The sequence below is a fragment of the Pongo pygmaeus genome, chromosome 1, assembly GCF_028885625.2.
Source record: "Pongo pygmaeus isolate AG05252 chromosome 1, NHGRI_mPonPyg2-v2.0_pri, whole genome shotgun sequence".
In the NCBI taxonomy this organism is placed as follows: domain Eukaryota; kingdom Metazoa; phylum Chordata; class Mammalia; order Primates; family Hominidae; genus Pongo; species Pongo pygmaeus.
In genome coordinates, this window is record NC_072373.2 from 108,924 (window position 1) to 132,451 (window position 23,528).

At 52.4% G+C, this 23,528-nt stretch overlaps 2 protein-coding genes across 6 annotated transcripts; one reads left to right on the forward strand and one right to left on the reverse strand.

Moving 5' to 3' along the window:
• The first annotated feature begins 2,205 nt into the window (after positions 1 to 2,205).
• On the forward strand, positions 2,206 to 11,360 carry ZNF692 (zinc finger protein 692). Of its 5 annotated transcripts, XM_054484252.2 has the most exons (12): positions 2,206 to 2,399; positions 2,999 to 3,189; positions 3,461 to 3,492; positions 3,820 to 4,083; positions 4,770 to 4,818; positions 4,910 to 5,041; positions 5,379 to 5,600; positions 5,690 to 5,767; positions 5,867 to 5,945; positions 7,302 to 7,416; positions 10,586 to 10,685; positions 10,850 to 11,360. In XM_054484252.2, exons 2-12 carry the CDS (start codon positions 3,011 to 3,013, stop codon positions 11,154 to 11,156), a joined length of 1,557 nt encoding a protein of 518 aa, XP_054340227.1. In that variant the 5' UTR covers positions 2,206 to 2,399; positions 2,999 to 3,010; the 3' UTR covers positions 11,157 to 11,360. The 5 variants fall into 5 exon arrangements, with proteins under 5 accessions (XP_054340227.1, XP_063526574.1, XP_063526577.1 ...); XM_063670504.1 differs by lacking the exons at positions 2,206 to 2,399; positions 4,910 to 5,041 and having other exon boundaries at positions 2,911 to 3,189; XM_063670512.1 differs by lacking the exons at positions 2,206 to 2,399; positions 3,461 to 3,492 and having other exon boundaries at positions 3,064 to 3,189.
• A 488-nt stretch (positions 11,361 to 11,848) lies between these two features.
• ZNF672 (zinc finger protein 672) lies at positions 11,849 to 23,528 on the reverse strand. The gene is made up of 4 exons (XM_054484288.1): positions 23,136 to 23,528; positions 16,736 to 16,889; positions 15,702 to 15,799; positions 11,849 to 14,312 (listed from the first exon to the last, which is right to left on the reverse strand). The coding sequence occupies exon 4, from the start codon at positions 14,086 to 14,088 to the stop codon at positions 12,730 to 12,732; it is 1,359 nt and encodes a 452-aa protein (XP_054340263.1). The 5' UTR covers positions 14,089 to 14,312; positions 15,702 to 15,799; positions 16,736 to 16,889; positions 23,136 to 23,528; the 3' UTR covers positions 11,849 to 12,729.

Below are 23,528 nucleotides of genomic sequence, written 5' to 3' on the forward strand. Positions count from 1 at the left end.
AAGTGGGAAAAGTTGGGGGATGATGCCAGAGAAGAAGCCAAGGGCCCAATTAAGTAGGGCCTTGAGGCCATGATAAGGATTTTGGATTGCACCACTCACAGATTTTAAGCAAAAGATTTGATCTTTGAGGAAATTTTCCCTGCTTTGTGAGGGTACAAGTTAAAGTAGGAGGCAGATCCATAGACCAGGTGAGAGATGATAGTGGTATGGTAGGCTTAAAAATAGTCCCAGAAAAGATACCTGTGTCCTAATCCCCAAAACATGTGGAGATTACTTTATTTTATTTTATTTTATTTTAGATGGAGTCTTGCTCTGTCACTCGGGCTGGTGTGCAGTGGTGCAATTTCGGTTCACTGCAACCTCCTCCTCCTGGGTTCAAGCAATTCTTCTGCCTCAGCCTCCCAAGTAGCTGGGATTATAGGCCCATGCCACCATGCCCAGCTAATTTTTTTTGTATTTTTAGTAGAGACAGGGTTTCACCATGTTGGCCAGGCACATCTCGAACTCCTGACCTCAAGTGATCCACCCGCCTTGGCCTCCCAAAGTGCTGGGATTACGGCGTGAGCCACTGTGTGCTGCCGATTATATGGCAAATACTTTACACAAGTAATTGTTTTAGGATACTGAGATGCAGAGATTATTTGGATTATAAGGATGGACTCTAAATGCATTCACAAGCATCCTTGTAAGAGAGAAGCAGAGGGAGATTTGACACAGAAGGAGGCAATGTGACCTCAGAGACAGAGATTGGAGTGACGTGGCCACAAGTCAGAGAATGCTGGCCACCATTAGAAGCTAGAAGAAGCAAGGAAAGGATTCTCCCCTAGAGCCCTTACATGGCCTGTGGCCCCACCGATGACTTGATCTGGATTTTTGGCCTCCAGAACTGTGAAAAAATAAATTTGAGTAAAGGGAGCAAGTTTGTGGCTGAAAACAACACACAACACAATTTGTTACAACAATTACAGAAAATTAATACCAGTGGCTTGGAGTAGGGTTTTAGCAATTGAGAGGGTCAGAAGTGATTGGATTTAAGATAAATTTTTGGAGACAGGACCAACAAGATTTGCTGATGCATATGGTTTAGGTGTCATAAAAGGCAAAGAATCAAGTCTGATTCCCTTTTTTCTGAGCAAGTGGGTGGATGATGACATCGTTTACTGACATAGGGGAGGGTACAGGCGTTATTGTTATATGTTTGCCATATTTATGTTGGAGAAAATATCAGCTATCATGTGTCAGTGCTCTCTACATGCCAGGCACTGTCCTAAATTCTTTACATGTGTTAGCTCAGTTAACACAGGTAAGTCAAGTGGGCAGTAAGATATATGACTGGAGTTGAAAGAGGGCTAGGCTAGGAGCCATCAGTGTATTTAAAGCCACAGAACTAATTAGATCACCCAGGAGAATATATGCAGACCAGAGAAGATCTGGTTCAAGGCCTGAGCCAGGGCACAGTTCATCTTTTGGCAGAACAGAGGGAATGGATCCAGAAAAAGGAAAGAAGGAGCCAGTGAGGAGGGTGGAAAACCTGGAGCATATGAAGTCACAGAAGTAAAACTGGGGCCCAAAAATGTAGAGGGAGCCATAAGGATGAGGACGAGAGCTACATAGTCGCGCTCTTTCTAGGGCACAGAGGCGGACAGAACTGACAGCTGCTATGTAGCAATATGACCGTCCCAAGTGACCTTGTGAAGCGCCACTGCAGTGGCTGGGTGGGGAGGAAAGGCTCCATCACAGCCAGTTGAAGAGAAGAGGATGGGAAGTGAGCGTCCACAGAGAATGTAGGCAACTTTTAGGAGGAATTCTGATGGTAATAGAAGTGGGCTGTAGCTGGTGGGACTCTGCGGTCCACAGAGGGCTCTAGCTGGCTTTCAAAGTGACTGATTCTGCATCATGTTTGCGGGTGGCAACTGTGAGGGGGGAAATCGAAGGTGAATACAAAAAGGGAACAAGTGAAGAGGCAACGTCCCCATACAGGCCGGGTGGGCTGGGGTTGGAGCACAGGAGGCCTGACCCTGTCTCTTCCACTTTTCCTCAAACCGTTGGTCACCAAGCGCAGACGCTCACCACAGAAGCCACCCAACCACAATCGCCGCGGGGCTCCGCGACACGCGCGGGCGACTTGAGTCGGGGAACCACGATTCCCGGCGGGCGTTGCGCGGGGCACCCAGTGCGCAGGCGCACGCCGTCGGCCTCCGACTCGCCCCTCCCTCTGGGGCGCGGGCCTCGGTTCCCGGCTACAGCAGCCGACGCCGAGAGGCACCGTTTCTTCTTAAAAGAGAAACGCTGCGCGCGCGAGGTGGGCCCCTGTCTTCCCCCAGCTCCGGGCCTGCTCGCTAGGCCGGGGAGGCGCAGGCGCAGGCGCAGTGGGGGTGAGGGCGCGTAGGGGCGCACAGGTAAGGCCGGGGTGGGGGTGGGTCGCGACGGGGGCTCTGGGCAGCCTGGGAGCTGCCATTGGGATTGGTCCGCTCCACTCACTGTCAGCATTAAGTGGGGGTGCCCAAGACGGGGTGGAGGGGGGGTGCCCTCCAGACCTCTGACCCCGGCCTCACCGCCACTCGACCCAACTATGAAGAGCGCCCCCAGCTGCACGCCAGGACACGACCTTTCCTTCCCCTAGAAACCAGTAAAGGCCGCTGCCCTATTCAAGATGAAATGTGTGGACCCCCCCAGCCCAGTTGAAATTTCCCGTGAAAGTCTCTCGCCCCTTCCCCACAGCTCCACTTCAGTGGACTGGAGGGCGCAGGCCTTTGTTCTGACTGCTTCTGTCTGCCTGCCTCCCACCCGACGACACCCACATGGTAGCGCTGAGCTTCAACACCCTGTATCATAGAAGGACGGGGTTTGGCTCCACACCTGCCACTGCTATTGAAATAGTTTATTTAGTCTTGCCCCAGTTAACTGATGAGGAAACTGAGGCCCTAACGACAGATGGAGCCGGGTCCCCGACCCCCAAGATCGGCAGGGCGCTGAAGACGTCCCTTCCACCCTCCAGCCTCTGGTGCACATGGCTTCCTCCCCGGCGGTGGACGTGTCCTGCAGGCGGCGGGAGAAGCGGCGGCAGCTGGACGCGCGCCGCAGCAAGTGCCGCATCCGCCTGGGCGGCCACATGGAGCAGTGGTGCCTCCTCAAGGAGCGGCTGGGCTTCTCCCTGCACTCACAGCTCGCCAAGTTCCTGTTGGACCGGTTAGGGGCCGGGAGAAGGGCTTGGGGGAGGGTACCCAGGCAGCAGCCCCTAGCCTCCTCTCCAGGGCCTGTCCTGCTGCTCTTTTCCACCCTCAGGTTTCTCACTTTACCAGGACGGCCTGTGTGACTTGTGGCCTCCGAGGGTCCTGCTCCCCTCCTCATGGTCTCAGCGAATAGCGGCCCTTAGGGCCGGCCCCTTACATGTGTGAGTGCCCAGGGCTGAGGGTGGCTGGCCACCTGAGTCCTGACCTGCCTCTTCTCCTGCTGGCAGGTACACTTCTTCAGGCTGTGTCCTCTGTGCAGGTAGGTAGGGGATGGCAGGGGGTGAGAGCCAGAGGGAAGAGGGACCACAGGGTGACCCAGAAACACCCTCCTTTCAAAGGGAGCCCTGAGTAAGTTTGGGAAGGGTGGGGTAAGTTGGGGAGCACAGGGTAATTTGATGGAGGCAACCTCTGGGTGGGGAAGGGAGCAATGTCTCAGGATCTAGTGTGTCTAGGTTCTGAAGAATGATAAATTGGACTGGGGCTGAGGTTGCCCTGGGGTTTGAGGGAACGGGGCTCCCTGGGTATGGCTCTCCAGGGTGAGAGGAGACTTCCCAGTTCAGCCTGACTGCTTCCCCCACCCCTCCAGGTCCTGAGCCTTTGCCTCCAAAAGGTCTGCAGTATCTGGTGCTCTTGTCTCATGCCCACAGCCGAGAGTGCAGCCTGGTGCCCGGGCTTCGGGGGCCTGGCGGCCAAGATGGGGGGCTTGTGTGGGAGTGCTCAGCAGGCCATACCTTCTCCTGGGGACCCTCTTTGAGCCCTACACCTTCAGAGGCACCCAAGCCAGCCTCCCTTCCACATACTTCTCGGAGAAGTTGGTGTTCCGAGGCCACAAGTGGGCAGGAGCTTGCAGGTAGGCTGGAAAAAAGCAGAGTTGTGGAGAAAAGGGAAGAAAAAGGTTTCCCATTTTCTGTAGCTCAGAACCCTGTTCTCTAAAAATGATCCTTTTTCAATGGAAAAACTCTATGTTGACAAAGAAATATATCATCAAATACACTGTTGGGCATGAAAAGCAAAACAAAATACAGTGTATGGTATGCTATCATTGGTGAAAAATACAAATAAGGGGAAAGTGAATGTGTGTCTGTGTGTGTGTGTGTGTGTGTAAGTACTTGCGAATGTATGACATATCTCTGGAAGGCACATAGGAAACTAGGTTGCCTGTGGGAAGAAGTAGGTGATGGGGGACAGTATTGGAAAGGAGGTTTTTGACTGTACAGTTTTGTGAACTATGTGAATATCATCTCTAAAACAGAACAACCCCTCCTACTCCAATAGCCTCTGCTCCCTCCTCCTCCTTCTTAAAAGTCTCTGCCTGGGTGCGGTGGTTCACACCTATAATCCTAGCACTCTGGGAGGCTGAGGCAAGAGGATTGCTTGAGCCCAGGGGTTTGAGACCAGCCTGGGCAACACAGTGAGACCCCGTCTCTATTTAAAAAAAAAAAGAGGAGTCTCCCATCACTTCAGACCTTAGAACTTTACGTGTCCTCATCCCTTGAGTCCAGAGTTCCTTCTCTTTTGACTTTGCCTGTCCCACAGATTTGGAATCTGAGCATGATGAGCGGACTCAAGAGGCCAGGTTGCCCAGGTGAGGATGTGGGTAGGAGGGAAAAGGCGGAATTGCATAGGTGGGAGGATGAGGGAGCAGGACCTCAGGCTTGCCTTCTTTGGGCCTGCAGGAGGGTGGGACCCCCACCAGAGACCTTTCCACCTCCAGGAGAGGAAGAGGGTGAGGAAGAGGACGATGATGAGGATGAAGAGGAGATGCTCAGTGATGCCAGCTTATGGACCTACAGCTCCTCCCCAGATGAGCAAGTTGGGGTTGAGGGAGAATGAGCAGAGCAAGAGAGGGAGGCAGCTGGCCTGGCAGTTCATGGCTTTGCAGACTAGAGGGAAGGGCTTGTTAGTGTGGAGGGAAGGGTGGGTTTTGGGGAAGGCAAAAAGAACTAGAGGCTTTGAACTGAGAGGGTGAAAAGGGGTGAAGTCAGGTGCAGGGAGATTGAGGGCTGAAAGCAGATATGAATGGGGAGCCTAGGGTGGGGGTAGGGTTGTTTCAAGTTTGAGATCTTTTCAGTTTAGGGGCTAGGGTCGGGCAGGGGATGGCTGACTGCCCAGAAAGTTAATGCCATCTTCCTCTTCTCTTTTCAGTAGTGAGCCTGATGCCCCCAGACTACTCCCTTCCCCTGTCACCTGCACACCTAAAGAGGGGGAGACACCACCATCCCCTGCAGCACTCTCCACTCCTCTTGCTCTGCCGTCCTTGTCAGCATCCTCATTGAGTTCCAGAGCTCCTCCACCTGCAGAAGTCAGGGTGCAGCCAGAGCTCAGCAGGACCCCTCAAGCGGCCCAGCAGACTGAGGCCCTGGCCAGGTAACCTGATGGCTGAGACAGAAAGGGCAGGGGCGTCCTGGGATGTGGCCCTCCCTCGAGGCCCTCTGCTCCCTCTTTGCTGCCCATAGCACTGGGAGTCAGGCCCAGTCTGCTCCAACCCCGGCCTGGGATGAGGACACTGCACAGATTGGCCCCAAGAGAATTAGGTAGGACTTGGGGAGATGGGGTTCTGGGGAAGGCCTAGAGGAGGGAGGCAGAGAAGGGCAGGCAGGAGTCATCCTGCTGCTCTCTATTCTTCTCCTCAGGAAAGCTGCCAAAAGAGAGCTGATGCCTTGTGACTTCCCTGGCTGTGGAAGGATCTTCTCCAACCGGCAGTATTTGAATGTGAGGGGCACAGGTTGGGGCCTGTGTGGCTGCTGGGGTGGGGGAAAGGGCTAAAAGAAAAACTGAGGAAAAGGATCTTAAGGCATGGGAGGATTCAGAACCAGGAAGCAGAGGGTACTTGACATGTATAAAGTCTTTTGGTCCTCACAATATCCCCATAGATTACGTGCTGATATTATTCCCACTTTGCAGACAGAAAGGTTAGGCATTGCTCAAGGCTCTTCAGCTAGTGTATGTTAGTGCTAGGGTTCTGAGCCTGGTGGCCTGGCTTCAGAGTCCATGCCTGGGCTGCCACATATCCTAGCTTGAGAGGGTAGTTCTAGAGTGAAACAGGCTGGGAGATGGTCCTGTCCCCAATCTCATTTCCTGAGAAATTTGAGGCACAGAAGGCGAAGGGTCCAATCCCTACAGTCAGCCAGAGCACTTGGCACAGCAGGTACCAAGGCTGGGGAGGGCCACAGACTCTGGGATGGTGAGGTGAGGGTAGACAGACAGGGGAGAGTGCTGCCCACAGAAGATGACAGAGAGGAATCAAGTGAAAAGGGAAAATGACCTGGGATGACAGGGAAGCTCTAGGCTGAGAAGAGCATTCGGCAGGGCATGTCAGACATTCTGGAGTCTGTTATGGAGGAGATCAAAGCAGCCCCTAGAAGTTTAACTGTGGAAAAATGGGATTCTAAAGAAGGGGACAGTCCATGCAATTTAGTGAGCCAGGATGCCAACTTAGGTCAGTGAAAAGAAAAATACTTTGATATTTAGGAGTTAGGGTTGAAGAGCCTGTTACCCTTAATAGTGTTCTAGGTTGAGAGCATGTGTGTGTGTGTGTGTGTGTGTGTGTATGTGTGTGTTTCCAAAGCAGATTTAGAAGAAAATCATATTATATATATGCCCATGGTGAACTATTAAAAAGCAAACAGTTGGGGAGATACTGTTGTACGTGAATACTGACATCAAATAGGATAATCATACTTACCCAAACTGCTTTCCCCTCCGCGGCAGATAGTGCATTCATGATTAGGTGAACCAGGGGTGTCACCCAGAGTGATACTTTGTACAGGGAACATCGCAGGACACTGCAGGGTGAGAGTGTGACAAGGAGGTGAGATAATGGAAGTCAGGCACAGAATTGGGTGACAGGAGAGTTGAGTGGTCAGGCTGGGATGGGTGTGGTGCTCATGGTGTAGGTGAGGACTGAGCCTCAAGGAAACGAGCAGGCCGTGACAGGGAGAACTGCTGGGGCACAGGGGCCAGTAAGGGGACAGAGGAGCATGCCTGCTGGGTCAGCTCAGTTGATCTCTCTGGGAAGGTGGCTATCCTTTTGCCTCTTCTCTCCCTAACACCCACTTCCTTCTCTAGCACCACAAAAAGTACCAGCACATCCACCAGAAGTCTTTCTCCTGCCCAGAGCCAGCCTGTGGGAAGTCCTTCAACTTTAAGAAACACCTGAAGGAGCACATGAAGCTGCACAGTGGTGAGTGGTGAAACTCCACCTTCCTCTGTGGGACCTTTTACCTTCCTCCGTGGGTCCCATCACCCTGGGCTCTGTGGATTTCTTCACCTCCCCCTCTACGGGGTCCTGTCACCTCCCGCTCTGTGGGTTTCTTCACCTCCCTCCAAGGGATGTCTCTCCCTCATCCTGTATGCCCTGTGTGTTGAGCACCTGCTTGTTTTAAACTGTTCTGGGTACTGGGTACAGCAGTGAACAGAGCAGGCAGCGCTAACCCTCCTGAGACATCCACTTTAGTGATACAGGGCTATGAAGAAATGTGGAAGCAAGGGAAAGGAGGAGGGCATAAGGAGGAGTTGCTATTGTAGAAAGAGAAGATGCTTTGAGCAAAGACTTAAGTGAAGTGAGGAATGGAGACCTGTACCTTACAGACTACGGACAGCGCCTATGGAAGGGCCCTTAGGTGGTATCTGGGTGACATGTTCCAGGAATAGGGAAGAGGCCAGGAGCTGAGAAAGGAAGAGAAGTCACATAGTTGGTGGAGGCCTCTGAGACCATCCACAGGACAGTTTGACGTCTGCTTTAAGTGAGATGGGTGCCATCGCAGAGTCTTGAATGGCAGAGGGACATGGCTGACTTTTTAAAAGATCACTGTGGCTGCTGTGTGAACAGGGGGACCTCAGATGAGCAGAACCAGGCACTCAACTGTGAGATGACTGCAGAGATGCGCAAGAGGGCAAGGTGGTGCCTGGATTTGCTGGTAGCAGCTGAGTCAGTGAGGAATGGATGGAGGCCAGTGTGCAGATGGAGCCAAACGGGCTGCTGTGGGAAGGATGGGTTGGCTACAGTCGAGTCGGCAGGGAGGAGTTGGGTAACTTGGAGGATTCCAGCCTCAGCAACTGGGCAGAAGGTGATGTGATTTTTCTGAAAACAAGGGAGAAATGGGCTTGGGAAGGGAAATTTGATTTGAGACATGCTAATTAAACATCCAGGAGATGTGAATCTGGAGATCGGGGGAGATGTCAGGCAAAAATAGAAATATAAATGCGCGAGTCATGAGCATATGGGTGGTACTTAGAGCCATGAGGCCAGAGCGTCCCTACATAGAGGAAGTGAGCGTCGTGGCACCGTAGCCATCAGAGGGCAGGCCAGGTGAGTAGTGAGGGAGATGAAGAGAGCGGTATTTGAGGAACTGAGTATAGAAAATGCTCCAGGGAGGAAGGGGGGATGATTGCCAGTGCGACAGGCCAAATGTGAGCTGAGAATAGCCGACCAGATGTGGCAGTGGTGAAGCCACCAGATGACAAGATGGAACTGACAAGAGGGGCAGTGGAGCTGTGGGGATAGCCGGAACGGAGTGCGTTCAAGGCAGAGTGGAGACAGCAAGTATGGACAACTCTGTTTTGCTGTGAAGATAAGCAGAGAAATGGAGTCCCAGCTGGAAGGCTGTGGGCTCAGGGCATGGAGATGGGAATGATTCCATAGAGAAAGGCTTGCTGCTGATGCTGGAGTGGGGTGGGGGACCTCAAGTGAGAAGGGGTTGGTCTTGAGGGGCACAGTGGAGGGCTCCCAGGGGGGAACAGTTTGAGCAGTTGTTTATATAGGCACAGATGCAAGTCGAATAGTGGATTTGGTGGGCAGAAGATGTGGGTGTTCTAGTTTCTTGGCGACTTTAGAAACAAGAGCACCGCTGAATAAGGCTGGTATGCTGGGGGTGTTGGAGGCTGGTGGAGAAAGGAGGTGGTGTGAAATGTCTTCTGTATTTCTAGAAAGTTGGAAAAGTGAACTGATGAGGGAAATGCAGACACAGTAGGGCAAGAAGGGGGCCTTAAGACTTGTGGTTTTAGATGAAAAGAGTGGCCAAGAGGCAGATTGTGCCCCCTACAGTACACACGTGCAGGCCCGGAGCAGACCAAAAGTTGTGTCTATCCTGAGTTGGGCTTTAATCAAGCAAGTACAGTTGACGGAGAGAGGGACAGGAAGATTGGTAGTGTGAATGAAAGAAGGCAACAAAGATGGCTGTGGAAATGTAGCTGAGCGGGGAAGGGGCTCAGAGGGAAGATGGTGGGGCCAGTGGACTGGCCTGGAATCATGGGATTATCATAGCAAGAGGATAAGATAGGAGGCCCTGGCACGAACCAGGATGTTTGAAATCACAATTTCTTTTTTTCTCCTCCTAACCCACTGTATCTTAGAAGAAATAGCAATTTCTGAAGTGGTGCAGTGCTTGGGTGTGACCTGAGACTGGTGGCTGAGGAGGGTGGGCGATGAGGTCAGTGAGGTCAGGGAACAGAGGGCTGGAGTGCTGACTGACAGCAGGAGTAGTGGCTGACAGGAGTAGAGGGGCTGAACCTAGAGTTGTGTGGATGGAGGGGGAGTAATGGGGCCAAAGGAGGAGGCTGCAGGTGTGTGTTCGTGTGGTCTGATGGTGGGGTCTTCAGAGAGGTGGGGATGTTAGAGGTGGTCTAAAGGGCACCATGAAAAGCAAAGACACCTTTTCTACTGTAGACCCTGAGGTTTGGTGGGTTAGAGAAACCACAGCAGCCTGTGAGAGCTGCTGCCACACAGTGACCATGGGCAATAGGCAGGTGCTATTGGAACAAGCAGGGAGTGCAGGCTCAGGGAAAAAGAGGAGAGGGGACTGGCTGCCTGCAGACAGGTAGTTCCACAGGGCACTGATAGGGTCTGGGACAGGTGGGATATGCAAGCCTGAATAGGTGGTAGATGATTCCAGGTGCCAGGGTCTGTCCTTGGGCCTTGAGCTTCAATACTAATTCCCATCGCTGACTCCAAGCTTCTGCTTGGCTGCTGCCCAGTGCCTTCAATTCATACATAAGGACCCAGCTCTCCATTCCATGTGTCTCCTTTGAGAAAGAACCAGCCTAGACGCTGAGGTGGGGTGGTGCACCTCCATCGGGAGTTCATTGGTTTGAGTGGGATTGGCGGGCAGGGGCTGGGGTGAACAATAATGAAGTCTTTTAGCTGGGTTCATATCTTACTTGGTTGTCGTGACCCATCAGGTAAGGGAGGTCCAGACGGGCTCCATGATTTGGATAACAACTAATTAGAACCTGAGCCTCCTGACCTCCAATACTGGTGGCACTCCGGTGAGGGATAGTGGGTGGGGTGGGCCGGGCCAAGGAGGGGCCACAGGGTGGGGGCAGCTGCTGGAGTGTCCCTCATATGCCTGCAGACACCCGGGACTACATCTGTGAGTTCTGCGCCCGGTCTTTCCGCACTAGCAGCAACCTTGTCATCCACAGACGTATCCACACTGGAGAAAAACCCCTGCAGTGAGTGCTGGGGTGGGGTCTGAGGGCCAGGGGCCAGAAGGGAGGAGGTGGAGTCTGGAAGCTAGGCATATAGGACACCTAGGTAGTGGGGAGCAGGAGGAACCCCCTAGGGAAGTCATGATGGCCTGAGGCCTGTTCCTTCCCTCTTCTGTCCCTGACTCCAGGTGTGAGATATGCGGGTTTACCTGCCGCCAGAAGGCTTCCCTGAACTGGCACCAGCGCAAGCATGCAGAGACGGTGGCTGCCTTGCGCTTCCCCTGTGAATTCTGCGGCAAGCGCTTTGAGAAGCCAGACAGTGTTGCAGCCCACTGTAGCAAAAGTCACCCAGCCCTGCTTCTAGCCCCTCAAGAGTCACCCAGTGGTCCCCTAGAGCCCTGTCCCAGCATCTCTGCCCCTGGGCCTCTGGGATCCAGCGAGGGGTCCAGGCCCTCTGCATCTCCTCAGGCTCCAACCCTGCTTCCTCAGCAATGAGCTCTCCTCCAGCTTTGGCTTTGGGGAGCCAGACTCCAGGGACTGAAAAGGAGCAATGAGGAGAGGGTCTGCTTGAGAAACGCCAGATGCTTGGTCCCCAGGAACTAAGGCGACAGAGTGCAGGGTGGGGGCAAGACTGGGCTGTAGGGGAGCTGGACTACTTTAGTCTTCCTAAAGGACAAAATAAACAGAGTATTTTATGCAGGCATGTGTGGGCAGAGCAAGTGTTTTGGCACCTGAGGTGCAGAAATCCTGGATCCCTTTGAAACCATGTACCAGAATGCAGCTTAGGTGCAGGCCGTTCCTCTCTCTGCAGGTCCTCACCTCTGACCCGTTCCAGACTCACTTTGACAGTTTGCAGCCCTTTCCTGTGGAGTAAGACACCCATCCTTACACTCAAATAAAGCAGGCGGAGATAATCTGGAGAGTGCTGGGTCACTCCTGGCCGACTGGCTGGAGCAGAAATAGAGGCATATGATCCTGAGCCATCTTGTACTTGCCATTAACAGAGAAAACCCAATATGTAGGCCTTGAAGTCTTACCTTTTAGTGTGGAATCAAGTGGTCCTCCATACAAGATTACTGAGCTGCCTTGGGAAGGTACAAGAGACCTTGGAACTGAATGGACCTGCTCTTGGATCACTTCCAAACTCTGGTCAGCAGCCTTAGGTTTGACAAAGGGGGCACTTGGCATCTAGTACTCAAACAACTTTATTTCACTAGCCATGAGCAAAAAGTTGTTGACCAGCTCCAGGGGATTTTCCATCCTGCCCTCTCCCTACTGGTGGCTCCCATGATTTGGAAATAACCTCATGTTCCACTTGGCAGTGCCTGGCTTTGTGGACCCACATGGTTTTGGCCTGGGTCCCAGTGAAAATGTTCCTCACCTGGCTGGGGAACACTGTTCTGAGAGGCCCCTTGATCTGCCCTGGGGACATGTGTGGCCATGCTAAGGGCCCTGCCCACCTTCACGTGACTGGCCACCTCTGCCAGGGTGCAGGCAGCTCCTAGCATGGAGACATCCTTCATAGAAGTGAGCTTTCCCATCTCCATACCCACATTTCTCAGAAGCAGAGTTAACAGGGAACCAAGAGTCAAGAAGCCACAGGGCTGGTAACGTGCCTACAGCCAAATCTGTGACCATTACCTGAAGAGGCAGGACAACAAAAGTAATCGGGAAAGGAGAAGATGTGGGCTGGAATGAGATGGGACAAGAGAAGACAGAACAAAGGCAGGAAAATCAGAAACACCAGAGAGCACAGTAGCATTAAAGGGACACACCAACACCTGGGCTCTTGCACACGGGAGTCTAAGGGTTCTCTGACTCCCTGCACCTACACCTGAGGAGAGAATCCGAGTTATACGAGGACAGGATGGCAAAAGGGCCGACAGGGTAGTAGGTGTAGAGGCGAGGCAGGAGGCCAGGTGAAGGGCTGCCAACAGAAACTGGGAAGGCAGGAGGCCACATCGTCTTTTCCCAAACCTCCATCTACGAGTTGCCTCAACTGTCCCCGTGATACTATATAGGTGCTTGCCCAACCACGTTTAGAGAAGCCTCAGCAAGCCTCCCTCAACTAGGACACAGAGTACCCTGGCTTTTCCTGTTCAGCCGGCCCCTCAAAGACGAGGGCAGTGCCCACTGCGGACTGGATGACAACGGCGGCAGCAGTGCGGGCGCGCGTGTGGGCCCGCTGATGCTGTGACAGCGAGCGGCTGTGGCTGAAGCACTTGCCGCACTCTGCGCACTCCGCTGGCCGTTCGCCCAGGTGCGTCTTGCGGTGCAGTGCAAGCTTGGAGGCGACGCTGAAGGCCTTGCTGCACTCGGGGCATTTGTGTGGCTTGTGGCCAGCATGGTTGCGCCGATGCACGTTGAGATTGGACACGCACGTGAACCGCTTGCCGCACAGTTCGCAGCGGTAGGGCTTCTCGCCCGTGTGCGTGCGCCGGTGCTTGGTGAGGTCTGAACGGTCGCTGAAGCGGCGGCCGCACTCGGTGCACGCGAAGGGCTTCTCGCCCGTGTGGATGCGCTGGTGCACCACCAGGTCGGAGCGCTGCCCGAAACCCTTGCCGCAAGTGGCGCACGCATGTGGCCGCTCGCCCTGATGGCTGCGCCGGTGGCGCAGCAGCGTGGAACTCTCGCTGAAGCAGCGTCCACAGTCGCCACATGCGTACGGCTTCTCGCCCGTGTGTGTGCGCTGGTGGCGCACCAGCGTGGCGCTCTCTAGGAAGCCCTTGCCGCACTCCGGGCACTTGAAGGGTTTCTCCCCCGAGTGCGTCTGCAGGTGTCGCGTCAGCGTAGAGCTCTTGCCAAAACACTTGCCGCACACGCCACACTGGTGGGCGTCTGAGGCACGGGGTTGCATGGGGCTCCGGGACACGTGGATGCGCGCGTGACTCCGCAGCCCGGCACCGCTTCGGAAGGCTCGCGGGCACTGCGCGCAACGGTGGGGTGGGGCAGCAGGGTCAGAGGTTGTCCCCGAGGGGTGTGCCCGCGCCTGGTGGAAGAGCAGCGCGCTCTGTCGGAAGGTGCGGGCGCACAGCGGGCAGCGGCGGGGCCGCTCTGGGAGATGCTGGCGGCGCCGGTGTAGCAGCAGCGCCGGGAGGTGCGGGAAGCGGCGGCCGCATGTGCGGCAGGAGCAAGTGCGGCATCGCTGCCGGTGTGCGCCCAAGTGTAGGTCAAGGCGGCCGCTGTGGCGGAAGCTTTGTCCGCACTCACTGCAGATGTAGAGGGTCTGGCCAGCATGGGTGCGCCTGTGCGCTCGGAGGTCAGCAGCCCGTGCACAGCGCTCACCGCATTCTAGGCAACGGAAGCGGCCGTCACCGCCGTGAGCTCGTTCATGTCGTAGCAGCACTGAGCTGTAGCAGAAGCTCTTGCCACACTCGCTGCACGAGTAAGGCTTCCCCGCTGCCACTGCCCCAGATGTGGCAAACATGGTGAGGACGGGTTCACAGGGAAGCGTGCCACTCACACTCTGGGGCCCACCTCCTGACGCTGCAGCTAAGTTTTACTTCTCTTAAGGCCTGGAAAGGGCACTGTAACAGAGAGGAAAGGGGGAGGCCACAAAAACTGGTCTGATTTCAGCGTTCTTCTCTAAGGGGCTGACACTGCGGCTGTTCCAGAGGTGAGCTGTGGCCAGGTTCACCCTGCACCGTGAGCCTGTGGGGAGAAGGTCATTGTGAGCCTCTGCAGCAGCTCCTAAGGAATGGAGAGGGGAACACGAACTCCCTATTTGTTATAACTTCTTTAGGTAGTCCATCTCCAGGATTCCCTTCCCCAAGACAAAGCAAAGCCATGGGCATCCCGGAAATACGGAGGGGGTGTTCTTGAACCACTTGGAAGGGGAGGAGGGAAACTACAAGTGTCCTAGAGAACAAACAGGAATGGAGTCAAAGGGGAGCTTGCATTTAGCCTGGGAACCATCAACACTGCTCTGAGGGAAGGAAACGCCAAGCCTGTTTGCTGGCCTTAGATGGGGATCCTTGTCTGGGGATGCATTAGGAAATGACCAAGGCAGGATGGGACAGTGAGAAGTCCCCTGCGTTTAGACTATACCAACGCCTTCCTCCAAAACCCAGCTTTCCTGAGTCACTGACATGAACCCAGCCAGACTTGGGCTGGAAGAACAAAGCGGGTAATGTGATGAAGCACAAACAGGTCCAGCAGCAACAGCCTAGGCAAAGGGCTCAGACCCTGAAGTTACTGAAGGGGCTGGGGCCTGGCCAAAGGAAGGTATTTGAGAAACCCCAAAATATTGTCCCTTGGCTTTGGACAGTACTTGATAAACACACTACCCCATGCCAGTATACAGCCCCAAAGTTGAGAAAGCAACTCAGGACCCAGTAAAGGGGTAAAAACGGGAGCATAGATAATTCACAAAAAACATTATTAAAAGTTGGTGGCATTATCCAAGAACACTTTTCCCATTTTCAGGAAAGGCTGGGGAGAAGGAAGGGGCATCCATTCTATAATAATTGTCAGGATATCCAAGTTGTTTGTGAAGGTCTGAATATGATGAATCTTATCAAGAAAAACATATTGTTTATGAACATTCTGCAGCATTTCCTCACTGTCTCAGCCACAGGAATCTGAGAATCTGGAGTAGCAGAAAAACTCCTTTATGGAGACCACATCTGCTCTATTATCCTATTTGTCTCACATGATATCCCTGAATTCTTCTGACAGGTTGCTCTGGGCAGCTGTCTGGGAACAGGGTCAGCCTTTGTAGTATGTGCACAGAACCTCACATGCCCTCTAGTCAAGAGCACAATGTGTCTGCCCTCCTCACCTGGCCTCAGCACTGACGACTTCTCTCAGGGGCCACGGGTCAGTCTCCAGCCTTGCTGGAGATTAGGTCTAGTTGCTAGTACAGTATAGCCCCTTGTTGCTCAACAGATGCGGGAGAGGACGCAAACAAAATGGTCAGCTGTCACTTTCTTCTTAGCAGATGAAAGTTCATCATAAATACTCAGAACTTTGGTTAAAATACCCCCATAGACAGGGTCCTTATGTTTTGGATACAAATTGGGTAAAGTGAAAATAGCAAACCTGCAAGTCTGGGCTCTGGAGCTTCTGCTGCCCCACCACACTGGGCAGGAGTAGACAGCATGGGATGTCCTCCTCTTGTGCCTCTGGAGTAAGATGTGCTGTGCCCAGTAGAGATGAAGTAAAAGGGAAAATGTGAATTACAACTGAGCAGGGGAAGAAAGGGAGGGAAATGTTTTCTGGAGGAGGGTATTTATTTAATGGACATTTTAAAATACGAAAACCTGAACAGTATCACAGATCAGTCACCATTTTACCATTCTTGTTTCATCCACACCCCCACTCCACTTTTTTTTTTTTTTGGTGGTAGGAAGCTCTAGAGTATTTTAAATCCCAGACATCTTATACAAAGAGTATGATTAGTATGATTTTTAAACAAAAAATGCAAGCAGGAGCTCTGGAGTAGACTTTCTGACAGTCTCGCCCTGTCGCCCAGGCTAGAGAGCAGTCACTCCATGTCGGCTCACTGCAACCTCTGCCTTCCGGATTCAAGGATTCTCCTTGCCTCAGCCTCCTGAGTAGCTGGGATTATAGGCACGTGACACTGTGTCTGGCTAATTTTTGTATTTTTAGTAGAGACGGGGTTTCACCATCTTGGCCCGGCTGGTTTTGAACTTCTGACCTCAGGTGATCCACCCGCTTCGGCCTCCCAAAGTGCTGAGATTACAGGCGTAAGCCATCATGCCCAGGCTGGAGTAGACTTTAGAGACAGTTCCTTGGTTCCTCCAGGGGGACTTTCGACCCAGACACTGGCTGCTGATTCTAGTTAGATGTCAGTTCAGAGGAATGTTTGCCCTCCTGAAAATAAAAACTTCCTGGAGACTCAGTGGCTGATCCCAAATGCCACAGAAAGCAATGCTCATGCCCCACTGAGTGCTCTGCCTCCTCCTCGGGTATCTGGAGACCATGGTACCTCTCAAACCATGTGTCTAGGAGCCCACCCTCTCCCAGGCCACTGCCTCCCAGGGCACATGCCCAAGGAAGGCAAATGCACAAATACCAACATGCACACTTAAACGGCATATAAACAACAATACCATTTCCTTCCATTATGGATGCGGAGTAAGACACTCGCTAGGGTACAGGTTTGGCGCTTGAGTCCCAAGGCACGCTCTTCAAGTCTCTCTTCTGTACCTCACCCCATGCTGGAGCTCATCCCACAGGCAAAAGGGTCACGCTAGAAGTGGAAACCTGAAAGAAAAGTTATTACGGTGCCAAAAAAAAGACTGACTTCTAGATCATCCTAATCCCCACTCTCCTGATTGAACGTGAGTTTTAAAGTTGCTATATCACCAGATTTCTTTCACTTTGGAAAAAAAGTACAGAAAAGTTTGGAAAGAGGGAAGGGGGAAATTATGTGTGAATTGGTGAAAATTCTCATTGTTGAATAAAGTATGTAAGTACCTTTCAAGCATTTAAAACAAATACTATACATATAACTAAAAAAAACCGAAACAAAACAGATACTAAGAAGGAAGATAAGCTAATGGAAAAACCAACATTTATAATAGGGGCAAGACAAACTTCTGAGTTTCATATGTCATTTTTTTCCTTAATAATAATTGAAAATAAAATAATTGAAAATCCTTATTTTCAATCAGAATAAAGATTTTTCTTCCCTGGTTATCTGTTCTGCCATGCCAGCATTTCTGGGGTGGGACAAAAGACCTCAAAAAGTCATGATTCACAAGAAACAAGTGGTCATCTTGAAGTCAGAGTTGGTAAACCTGGTCTGGGCAGCAGGGAATAGGGCTGAGGGGAACTGTTCCCTGCTATGCTGTCTACTACAGTGGCCCAGAGCCACATGTGGTGACTGAGCACTTGAAACATGGCTGGTTCAAACTGAGTTGATTTGTAAGAGCCAAATACTCTCCTCATTTCCAAGACTTAGTATTAAAAAAGAATGCAAAATACCTCATTAATAATGTTTAGCACTGATTATATGTTGAAATATTTTTGGATATATTAGGTTAAATGAAATATATCAGAATATATTTTACCCATTTTTAAAGAAAATTTAAGATTATAAATGTGGCTTATATTTTATTTTTATTGAATAGTGCTTGTCCAAATGGCCTTTCCAAATCCTGGAACATTTGAAGGGAGGCTGGCCCACCTCAGTCCTTGGAGGGCTTTAGTTGAGAAAAGGTCACTGACCCTGTCTGACCTTCAGAGCTTCAGTAAGCACAGAGGAGAGCTGTTCCTCTCATTTTCCAAGGCCCTAGTTCCTAGCTGCCCTCTCCAGAAAAGTCCACCTGCTGTTTTGGAAACTGGACACCTAAACCTGGTAGGGACTTGGGGTTGTGACTTACGCAAAACCTTCTCTCACTGCAACTCTCAGAAGGTGAAACCATATATACCAGTTGTTACTGCTATTAACACACAAGAACTCTCACATGTTTGTACATGTGTTTCCCTTTCGTCCTCCCAGTAGTCCTTTGAGATGGGGATTATTAGTAACCCCCATGTGACCTGGGCTTCCTATACAGGCTTGTCCAGTCATCCAGCACAAGTGCACAGGTGGGTCTGGGGACAGGAGTAAGTCAGCAGGCCACGTAGCCCATCTCTCAGTCTCCCTAGGGCAGCCCCGCCCCTTCCTAAAAGCCCCAGGAGGCTTGCAGCAGCTCGGCAAGCAGCAGGGACAGACCTGGCTGTGAAATTCACAGGGAAGCACCAGGCAGCCAGGGGACAAGGGGGTAAAATGCCAACCCCAAGAACCAGCACTTGGCGCCCCAGGGAATGCTCTGTGTGCGCTGTGTTAATCGTGGGGCCCTGACCCAGGAATGGAATGGTTTCCATGAGAAGAGGGACAGGAACTGGCGGTGGGAGGGTGGGAGTTGTAGCTGCATCAGGAGAGGTGATTCTTCTGCTGGCTTCTCCTTGTATTCTTACCCCTCAGGATCTGAGTGATGCTGTTGTCTCCAGGATTCTGTGATACCCCTAGACTGCCCTGAAATCCAGATGAGATAGAAGCAAACTATCCATTCCCCACTCTAGATAGGGTGTGGAGTAGAAGTTTCCCTGGCCTTCAGGAGGCAGTTTTGGGGCCTTGCCACTTAGTTCCTTCTACCGGCAAAGCTCTCTCACTCCTTCATTCAGGACTCTCCACCCTTTCTCAGAGAGGCTCCCCCTGCCTCCACACCTCCCTCCTACTCATTGCTCAGCTTTATTCTCCCTGATCTGGGGTGCTCTGGCCACTCTGGGCTTCAGTGTTGCCCATGTCTCAAAGGGACAGGATAAACTCCTACTATGTATGTTCTCTCCCTGTTCACATCCATACCTTCTGTACACTCCCCAGATTTCACAGGAAAATCTTTGTGAAACCAAAACTTTCAAAAGAATGTATCTGGATCACGATCAGACTTAGGCACTTGGGGTAGGAGCGAACTGTTATTCCTGTTTCCACCAGCTCCTTAGACGTGTCAGACTGAATCTGAAGCTGGAAGGAGCATATATTAATCAGTGAATGTAACAGGAAGCAGGGATTCCTCTCCACTCTGGACAGATTTAAGCCCTATTCTAGGAGGTGCGGATGGGGAATGGAATTCAGAGCACCAGAATTGCCCCTCCTTGCTTCCTTCCCCCATAAAGAAACAAAATCCAATACTTCAAAAGAAGTTGCTCCTTCCAGCTTCAGATTCAGTCTATATCTAAGGAGCTGGTGGAAATAGGAATGACAGTTCGCTCTCAGCCCAAGTGCTCAAGTCTGATCATGAGCCAACACATTCTTTTTATTTTGGAGGCAGAGTCTCGCTCTGTCTCCCAGGCTAAAGTGCAGTGGCGCCATCTCAGTGTGATCTGGGCTCACTGCAACCTCTGCCTCCGAGGTTCAAGCGATTCTTGTGCTTCAGCCTCCCAAGCAGCTGGGATTTCAGGCTCGAGCTACCACGGCTAATTTTTGTATTTTTAGCAGACACAGGGTTTTGCCATGTTGCCCAGGCTGGTCTTGAACTTCTGGCCTCAGTTGATCCTCCTGCTTCAGCCTCCCAAAGTGCTGGCATTACAGGTGTGAGCCACCATGCTGAGCTCAAATACATTCTTTTGAAAGTTTTGGTTTCACAAAGATTTTCCTGTGAAATCTGGGAAGTATAGAGAAGGTATGGATGTAGACAAGGAGAGAACATACATAGTGGGAGCTTGTCCTGTCCTTTTGAGACACAGGCAACACTGAAGCCCAGAGTGGCCAGAGCATCCCAGATCAGAGAGAATGGACTACAAGGTCTTTTGCACCTTCCCTGGGCCTAGCAAGGACTTGGGCACACAGAAGATACTCAGTGCTTTTTAAAAGTGATGTATTAGTCTGGAATCCAATTTTCCCAAATGTTAGGTCCCTGGAGGAAAGGGCCTGACTACAGTCATCATATCCTCCACAGCACTACCCACTGCATATACAAGTACTCTGACTACAGTCATCATATCCTCCACAGCACTACCCACTGCATCATATCCTCCACAGCACTACCCACTGCACATACAAATACTCTGACTACAGTCATCATATCCTCCACAGCACTACCCCCTGCACATACAAATACTGACTACAGTCATCGTACCCTCCACAGCACTGCCCACTGCACATACAAATACTGACTACAGTCATCGTACCCTCCACAGCACTGCCCACTGCACATACAAATACTGACTACAGTCATCGTACCCTCCACAGCACTGCCCACTGCACATACAAATACTCTGACTACAGTCATCGTACCCTCCACAGCACTACCCACTGCACATACAAATACTCTGACTACAGTCATCATACCCTCCACAGCACTACCCACTGCACATACAAATACTCTGACTACAGTCATCGTACCCTCCACAGCACTACCCACTGCGCATACAAATACTCTGACTACAGTCATCGTACCCTCCACAGCACTACCCACTGCACATACAAATACTGACTACAGTCATCGTACCCTCCACAGCACTGCCCACTGCACATACAAATACTCTGACTACAGTCATCATATCCTCCACAGCACTGCCCACTGCACATACAAATACTCTGACTACAGTCATCATATCCTCCACAGCACTACCCACTGCATATGCAAGTACTCTGACTACAGTCATCATATCCTCCACAGCACTACCCACTGCACATACAAATACTGACTACAGTCATCGTACCCTCCACAGCACTACCCACTGCACATACAAATACTGACTACAGTCATCGTACCCTCCACAGCATTGCCCACTGCACATACAAATACTCTGACTACAGTCATCATATCCTCCACAGCACTACCCACTGCATATGCAAGTACTCTGACTACAGTCATCATATCCTCCACAGCACTACCCACTGCATATACAAATACTCTGACTACAGTCATCATATCCTTCACAGCACTACCCACTGCATATACAAATACTCTGACTACAGTCATCATATCCTCCACAGCACTGTGCACTGCACATACAAATATTCTGCTTTGGTTTACTAGTTGAGCCTGCAACCTGTGTAGCAGAACCAGAGAGGCAGGCATCCAAATTCTGGTTCCTCCCATTACTAGCTGTCTGATCTTAGACAGTAGACTTGGAGTGTCTGATCCTCCTGGATGGGAAAACTTTAGTAAAGAAAGTTGGCCAGGCACGGTGGCTCACGCCTGTAATCCTAGCACTTTGGGAGGCCGGGGTGGGCAGATCACCTGAGGTCAGGAGTTCGAGACCAGCCTGGCCAACATGGTGAAACCCCATCTCTACTAAAAATACAAAAAATTAGCCAGGCATGGTGGCACACGCCTGTAGTACTGGCTAACTCGGGAGGCTGAGGCAGGAGAATCGCTTGAACCCAAGAAGCAGAGGTTGCAGTGAGCCAAGATCATGCCATTGTACTCCAGCCTGGGCGACAGAGTGAGACTCCATCTCAAAAAATAAATTTAAAAAAAGCTATTATTATAGTGTTTCATATGGAAAGGTCAAAATATTGCTAAATCTTGCCGGGCATGGTGCCTCACGTCTGTAATCCCAGCACTTTGGGAGGCCAAGGCGGGCGGATCACTTGAGGTCAGGAGCTCGAGACCAGCCTGGCCAACATAGTGAAACCCTGTCTCTACGAAAAATACAAAAATCAGCCGGGTGTGGTGGCGCCCGTCTGTAGTCTCAGCTACTGGGAAGGGTGAGGTGGGAGGATCACTTGAGCCCAGGAGGCGGAGGTTGCAGCGAGCCGAGATAGCGCCACTGTACTCCAGCCTGGACGACAGAGCAAGACTCCGTCTCAAAAAAATAAATAAATAAATAAATAAATTGCTAACACTGAGAATTGCGGTTTCCCGGTGCTTAGGATTTACTCTGCCTAGGACAGTTCTTCTTGTTGTTGTTGTTTGTTTTTTGAGACAGGGTCTTGCTGTCACCCAGCTTGGAATGCAGTGATTTGATCACTGTCTCACTGCAGCCTCGCCCTCCTGGACTCAAGCAACCCTCCAGCCTCAGCCTCCTGCGAAGCTGGGACTATGAGCAGGTGCTACCACACACGGCTAATTATTATTATTATTATTTTTTTGTAGAGACGAGGGTTCTCACCATGTTGCCCAGGCTGGTCTGGAACTCCCGAGCTCAAGAGAGCCTCCCACTTTGGCCTCCCAAAGTGCTAGCATAACAGGCATGAGCCACTGTGCCCGGCCCTGGACAGTTCTTAAGAGAGACTCCAAGTAAGGGGGCTTAACTCCTGTCTCCACTCCAGGCATCCTAAACGGTCTGCAGCCCTTTTCAGTCCTTCCCCCTCAACCCCTAAGAATCCCTCACATGATTAGAGCAGCACAGCATGGGCCTTCCATAGCTCCACTTGCGCGAACTGTGGGCTCCAAGATGAAAGAAGGGAAGCTGGCTACTCATTTGGGTACTTGGTGCCTGGTACTTAAGAGCGAAGCACAACTATTCGCCGAATGCGGAACACGGCACCTGAACAGGTCGCTTTCCGTGACCCACAGCAGCGCAGCCAATCCTGGGGCGCCTCAGTCGGCGCGCGTCACAAGTTGCTGGGCAAACTTTCTTTGAGGGAGCCCCTTCCCAACCCCGAGCCTACCCTAGCCCTTTGCCCGTGGCGCCAGCCGACTTGGAGGGCGAGACCGGGCACCAAAAACGTAGTGGGGAGCGTTTAACGCTGCCAGAACCCGGTGGCGGCCGTTGCCCCCTTAAGTCGGCTCAGCCTGGCGATGTTTGTCGTGGTGACGCCAGCCCCGAAAAGGTCACCCGGGGAGGACCAGCGAGGACAGGCGGAGGCGAAGGCCTGGGAGGAGCAGGCCGCGCGGACGTGTCCGGCCAATCGCTCGCCCCGCAGTATCTCCGCGTCACTCGTAGCCCGGGCGGCGCTCACGACCGCCGCAGACACCAGTCGCCCGAGGCAGATGGGAGAAGACTAGCCACAGCTGAGGACTGCTGCCCCGAGCCACCCTTGCCCTCCCCTGCCCTTCATTCCCTCACCGGTCGCCGACTGGCTCCTCAGACACCGCGCGGTTCCCCTCAGCCGGCTGCCGACCCCCGCCTCCCGGACTGCGGGACTAGGGCGGGGGAGCGAGGAAGGGGCTAACGGCGCGCGCGGCCTCCAAGTGGGGGGAGCGGGAAGGCGCCCGAGCGTCCGGCCCCTCGGGATGGGGAGGTCACCCTCCTGTCCCTCTCGCCCGCGTCGGCTAGTGGTCAGTCTCGCGCGGGCAGTGTCACCGGTTGCTGGGAAGACTGGGGGGCCAGCGAGCAGCGTAGCGACCGCTCAGCCTCTCCGGCCCCAGCTGGAGCCGGGAAGGAGGCGGGTCTAAAAGAGAAAGCTTGGGGGGACTCCACTCCCGCCTCCCGCGCGGGCCAAGGCCCCACCCTCTCTCC

Coding starts and splice junctions, on each gene's coding strand:
- ZNF692 (XM_054484252.2), top strand. CDS start 3,011: ATGGCTTCCTCCCCGGCGGTGGACGTGTCCTGCAGGCGGCGGGAGAAG. Junction 4,084..4,769: donor AAGTGGGCAGGAGCTTGCAG/GTAGGCTGGAAA, acceptor CCTGTCCCACAG/ATTTGGAATCTGAGCATGAT. Junction 5,042..5,378: donor TACAGCTCCTCCCCAGATGA/GCAAGTTGGGGT, acceptor TTCTCTTTTCAG/TAGTGAGCCTGATGCCCCCA.
- ZNF672 (XM_054484288.1), bottom strand. CDS start 14,088: ATGTTTGCCACATCTGGGGCAGTGGCAGCGGGGAAGCCTTACTCGTGC.